This window comes from Nematolebias whitei, chromosome 18 (genome assembly GCF_014905685.2).
Source record: "Nematolebias whitei isolate Nwh7 chromosome 18, NemWhi1, whole genome shotgun sequence".
Lineage (NCBI taxonomy): Eukaryota > Metazoa > Chordata > Actinopteri > Cyprinodontiformes > Rivulidae > Nematolebias > Nematolebias whitei.
In genome coordinates this window covers 2,045,568-2,051,762 of record NC_056515.1, presented here as the reverse complement: position 1 = coordinate 2,051,762, position 6,195 = coordinate 2,045,568, and the positions used below count along the sequence as shown (strand labels likewise).

The 6,195-nt window shown below is 46.1% G+C and overlaps 2 protein-coding genes across 6 annotated transcripts in view; one reads left to right on the top strand and one right to left on the bottom strand.

The window, feature by feature from the left end:
- sptan1 (spectrin alpha, non-erythrocytic 1) overlaps positions 1-6,195 on the bottom strand; it is a 91,975-nt gene that overhangs the window by 10,512 nt on the left and 75,268 nt on the right. For 3 of the 5 annotated variants that reach the window (XM_037692420.1, XM_037692422.1, XM_037692424.1), the window contains 2 exons: positions 402-564; positions 290-304 (listed from right to left, as the gene is read on the bottom strand). In XM_037692420.1, the coding sequence (XP_037548348.1) occupies positions 290-304; positions 402-564 (178 nt within the window). The remainder of the gene's footprint in view (positions 1-289; positions 305-401; positions 565-6,195) is intronic. The other 2 variants (XM_037692421.1, XM_037692425.1) reach the window with 1 other exon arrangement.
- LOC119424912 (derlin-2) overlaps positions 1-6,195 on the top strand; it is a gene marked incomplete at its 3' end in the record, with an annotated part of 66,088 nt that overhangs the window by 45,583 nt on the left and 14,310 nt on the right.

The window sequence follows — 6,195 nt, the reverse complement described above, 5'->3', positions numbered from 1 at the left end:
CTCTAGAGGCGTCTGTACAGAGATCTATGTGGATTCTAGAAGCGTCTATACAGAGATCTATGTGGACTCTAGAAGCATTTGTACAGAGATCTATGCAGACTCTAGAGGCGTCTACAGAGGTCTATGTGGATTCTAGAGGCGTCTGTACAGAGATCTATGCGGACTCTAGAGACGTCTACAGAGGTCTATGTGGATTCTACAGGAGTCTCTACAGTTGTTTCTACACAAACAGAGACGAGGACACATGGAGGACTGTCTGTTAGTCAGCGAACACACTACTCCTACTTACCAGCAGCTTGGACAGCTAGAAGAGAACAAAACATCAAAAGAAGAATTTGGATCAGAATCAGATGGGTCAGGTTCTCAGGCGGTACCAGCTGAGGTACCGGCTGCAGACTCACCTGGATGTTGGTGGGATCCTTGTAGGACTCGTCAGTCGCAGTCTGGAGTTTCTCGCTGATCCAGGCCTCGATCTCGTCCACATCTCGGCTGAACTGCTGCAGGGTCTGAGACTCACCCAGCTTGGAGCGCTTCTCAATCATCTGGGCCTTCAGCCGGCGCCACCTGATCCAAACATTAGAACCGTGATTTATAAAGCTCAATGGAACAAACAGAACCTGGAGGTTTTATTCAATCTGCTTCTAGTTTGTAGACAAACTCATTTAACCTTTATTTTACAGGTTAGTTTCCACTGATCCTCGAGGACTCATTTACAAGAGAGACCCGTTACTCAAACTGAAACTGTGAACAGGATTTCAATCAGGCCAAGTTTTATTCATTAAACTGTTTCAATAAAGCAAGATGGCCGTGCACAGTCAAGCAGCAGCTTCTCAGGCTCCCAGTGGAAACCGTTTTTTTTTTTTTGGTTCTGAAATCAGCTCCGAGCCAGACTTTGCTTGCTTTAAGCGTATGAATTATAGCCGAACCCAACTTTATAAATATTACTTAAGACCAATGATAAAAGGATTTTTAGAAATGTTGGCCAACTGAAAAGTATGAGCATGAAAAGTATGAGCATGCACAGCACTCAATATTTGGGGCTCCTTTTACAGTGTATAATATTGTATAAAAAAAAATTAAAATGCGCCACCATTTTGTAGTTTTTTTCATTAACTACAAAATGAAAACTGACCGTTTTGCCTGTCTAAAGTAATATGTTACCCAGAAGTCATCTGTTCACTTCCCAGAATTCAACACTGCTTCCAGCCATGTCTTCTTGTAGTTTTCTTTCATTAAGCCTAGGGCTGGGCGACGTAACGAATAAACTCTATGTATCGCGAGTTTGTCAATTTACAATAGTTAGAATGGCTCTATTGCAACCATCAAGTATTATTAGACTTGAAAGAATCTCTGACTCTCTGAAAGTCTGTAGTTCCTTTTCTCCTGTCTGCACCGTCAACTGCATGTGGCCCCTCCTTCTCCCTCACAGAATACAAACCCAACCCCTCACCTGTGCGCGCTCTCCCCACTTCCTGCTTCTCCAGGTGGGCAGGAGTTTAGCATGACAGGTAAACACTGACAGGATATCGAAGAGCAGCTTAGCTGCTGAACAAGGAGAAAAACGCTGGCTGTTAATTGGAGATGGTTTGGATTTAGTCAGATGAGCAGCAGAAAAACGTTTTCTGTAGACAATGCAGAAAACAAGTCCCTTGTTAGCCTCTAAGGACTGTGTCTTTAGCGAAATGATAAGCCACTGCTCTATTAATGCTGTGCTACCTCTCACCGAAACAAATGAAAATCTGTGTACAGTAGTCCCTCATTTATCTCTGTACTGCAGGACGGCTTTGCACGCACAAACTGGCAGGTCTTCATGGTGTAAATGAGGGAGAACTGGATCTGGAGGAATACACATCTGCTGTCCTCGGATACATCAGCAACAACATCAGGATGTGAAGCGCTACTCGAACCAGAAACTCTAGCTGAATGCAGAGATCTGTACTCTGCTGAAAGCCAGAGATGCTGTCTTCAGTTCTGACAACTCACATGAACTGGGGAGGGCAAGGACAGAGCTGACCGCTGGTATTGAGTCAAAGCCATATACACACAGAAGATCCAGGAACATTTCTCCTCCCAAGACCCAAGGAGCATGTGGAAGAGCATTAAGTGCATCATAGACTATAACATCAGAGGTGCACAATGCCCTAGGGACCTCTCACTGCCTGATGCTCTTAACAGGTTCTATACCCACTTTGAAGACTCAAATAGACCACCCAGCATCAGACTGACCTCACCATCTGAAGAGAAGATCCTCAGCAGAAGTAAGGAGAACCTTCAGGAGGATTAATCCTCACAAAGCCACTGGCCCAGACAACTGAGGGACTGTGCTGATCAGCTCTGCGAGATGCTGGACTGTATCTTTAACTCCTCCCTCACCCTGGCAACTGTTCCCACCTGCCTCAAGACTGCCACCATCATCCCAGTTTCTAAGAGCTCTGCAGTGAATGGACTGAATGACTACTGACCAGTAGCCCTCACCCTGATAGTTGATTAATGCTTTGAAAGATTGGTCATGGCCCACATCAAAGCTACCATCGACATCAGCAAGGACCAACACCAATATGCATACTGCAAAAATCGATCAACAGAGGATGCCATCTCCTCTGTGGTCCACATTGCCCTCACCCACTTGGAACAGAAGGACTCCTACATCCATATGCTCTTTGTGGACTTCAACACCATGATCCCCCAGACTCTGATGGACAAACTACTCATACTAGGACTAAGCCCCTCCCTATGCAACTGGGTCCTGGACTTCTTAAACAGGCCACAGTGTGAGAATCCACAACTTCTCCTCACACACACTTTTTGCCCCACTCCCCTCAGGCAGAAGGTTGAGGAGCATTAAGTGTAGAACCACTAAACTGAGGAACAGCTTCTACCCTGAAGCTGTTACGACTCATAAATCCCTAACCAGAAAAATCACTGTAATGCCACTTTAATTGGAGATTTGTCACTTTGTGCTGCCGATTATCCATGCTGCTGATTTCTTGACTTTAAGCTGCTGTATTCATACCCATCTGCTCACAACAGACTCATGTTTAGGCTGCTGTTTAATATACCCTATTATATTACATTATTATTGTTTAGCATATAGCTTAGATCCTTTTATACCGTTTCTTCTATATACTTTATATATTTGTTATTTTTTTGTGTAACTGGGACCTTGAGTTTCGTTACACCTCGTACCACATGTGATGCGAATGACAAAGTCACCTTGAACCTTGAAAAACCTCTGAAAGTTTAAAAATACGTTAAAAAAAATAACAGTTAACAACAGAACCTCGGTTTAGAAAACAGCTGAAACCAGGTGTTTACATGCAGATGCATGGAAAAAGACAAAGGAGATATATTGATGCAGTTAGAGAGGACATGGAGGTAGTTGGCGTGAGGACAGAGGATGCAGAGGACAGAGTGAGATGGAGGAGGACTCATTGTGGCGACCCCTGAAGAAGAAAAAGCCGAAAGAAGAAGAAGGAGTCATAGAATTAAGTTGACAGTAGTCCCTCGCTACTTTGCGGTTTGTTTTTCGCAGACTCACTCTATTACGGTTTGTTTAAGGACTGTACATGTACATACTATTTTCAAAAAAATAAAATGGTGCTGCCATTTTGTTGTTTTCTTTCATTAAGCCTTCACTGTTTTACCAGTCTAAAGAATTACGTTACCCAGAAGCCATCGGTTCATTTCCCAGAATACAACACTGCTTGCTGCAAACAGAGGGAAAGTTTTGCAACAAAAGTCAGAAGTAACAATAATAAGCTCACAGAACTGGTGAGAGGAAAGAATCAAATAATCCTGAAGCTGAACTCATCCTTCAAATTGTATCTTCACTGCTGAGTAGCTGGGCTGTAGCTGATCTGGACTCGGTGTGACCTGGATCCTGGGAGCTGCAGGGGACAGACGGCTGCAGGCTCCAGCCTGGTTCTGGTCGCACAGTGTTGGTCCAGACCGGGCCAGAGGTGGTGGATTAAATCCTGGGCAGCCTTGCTCCTGGAGCAGCAGCGGTGGGCTTCAGTTATGCTGCACTGGGACTTTTTTTTTTCATCTACTGGGTCAGACGGAACGGAGCCGCTCCTGTTCTATTGTGGGCTTGCCCTCTAAACCACGCCCACTTTTGGGTGTAACTCAGCGTGCAGCGCGCCAACACTAAAAACTCAAGTCCACACCCACCCACCGCGTGGGCCCCACCTAGACCGCATGAATACTCGCAAGTCTGTGGCTCGGCTCCCCTTTTTTCATTCAGCCAGCTAACACTGAGCAAAAAAAAAAAAAGAAAAGAGCAAGATGTCCTCCAGCGTAACAATTTGTCTTTGCCAAGGATGCAGCTCAGGCTACATCCTTTCGTCGGACCTGCACCTCATCTGCGAAGGCTGCCTGGGGGCCGTCCATGCCCCCCATGCTGTGACGCCACAGGCCTCCTTCCCATCCTGCAGACTTCTCCCAACCGAAGAGAAATGGTGTCTGTTCGAGCTTTTCTCCTCTCTTCCAGGAGAACCGGCAGAGTCCTACCTGCTGGACAAGTTTCGGAACTTCCTTGACGCGAGATAGAACTCTGACGTGTCCTCTCTGAAGTAGAGATGGCTAGCAGCTTTGCGCCCTCCTCTCGGATGAGAGAAACAAAGATGGAGCTGCTGTCGATGGAAAGGCCCCAAGGCATCCAGACCTCCCCCTCATCCTCCTCCCAGCAATCGGTGCGCTCGTCCAAGCTCTGCCGGACATCATCCAGAAAGCAGCAACGGTGTGCGACTTGTCCATTCCCGATCAGGCAGCACTGCCGCCCTCCAACCTCCTGGCGCGAAGATTTGCCACCCAGCAGCCCAGCCACCGGGACCCGGTCTAGCCTCGTTTTCTGGCGGTTTCATAGTTTTTGTCAGGTTCCTCCTCAGAACCGCTGAAACTAAAGACACCCGTTTCCACCTTCGCGCACATCACAAAGGTGGAGGGGCTGAAGGACCACAGTTTCCTGACCATTCCACCAGTAGAACCCAGCCTGTTGTCTGCGGTCTGCTCTGCCTGCATTATATCCTTGCCGACTGTGCTGCAGTGGCAGATGTGGTTAAAAATCTCTCCGTCCATCACTGATGAGAAAAAAAAAATTTAAGCTGCAAGCAGCATTGAAGGCCCTCGCAGCAAAGCACCTCTCCGGCCTTACGGCGACAGTGGGAGCTCTGGCGACTCCGCCCAGTCACCATCGCGAACGCTCGCGTGCGGGCCACCAGCGTGCACATATGCCAAAACTTTGCAATCACCTTCTGCTCATATCAGTATGAGTCCGGCTTCAAGCCTTACAAGTTTGGCTAAAATCCGACCTACCAGACAGGAGTTATTGTACCTTCCTGTTTTGTCGCAAATGTAAAGGACTTCCTTTAGGCTTTTCAACATATAACTGTTGGAATAATGTAGGGGGCGCACTAGAGTCATTTGTTAAACCACAATATCAATGTGTGTAGAAGTGCTCACTGATCCTGCACAATAAATCTGGTTCAGATCGAATTACGTATCACAGAGATATAATTATAAGAGTAATGTAGGTGACGCTGTGGAGGCTATTAGCCACTTATCATGGATTCCTGTTCAAGGGGTGGGTAATGATCGATCCTAGTGATTTTCGTGCACCTCGTCTCAAATCTGTGCAATTTAGAGCCAAACGTATTGCAATGGTGTCACTTCTTAATTCGTCATGCCGCCACGCCCACATCCTCCAGCTAAAACTGTTTGTAATTTAAATCAAGTCAGATCAACTTGTTATATGTCTTCTAACACAGGATCATCCTGATTAAATCGAGGGTGTCAAAGAAGGAGCATTCCAAGTAAAAAAAGAGAGTTCCTGTTCTGAGGGGGCGGGGCTTCGATGATGTCAAAATATGACAGTGGATCGTCGGGCATCCAACAGGGATGAGTCATGCCAAGATTGGTGCATTTCGGTCTTTCAATGTGAAAGTTATAGTGTTTGTAAATTTATGGCGTGAAGCACAACTTTGAGGCCTGGCCACGCCCCTTTATCATAAACAAAATCAAAAGCTTTTGATAACTTTTACTCCCCAATGTGTTAAGGGCACATTAACCAAGTTTGTAGGCAATCCTTCAAAATTGCTAGGAGGAGTTCGTTAAAATTCGCCATTAGAAACGCCCCAAAATGACCCTTTGACCCAAAATGACCCTTTGACCCCAAATGACCGACTTCCTGTTGAGTTT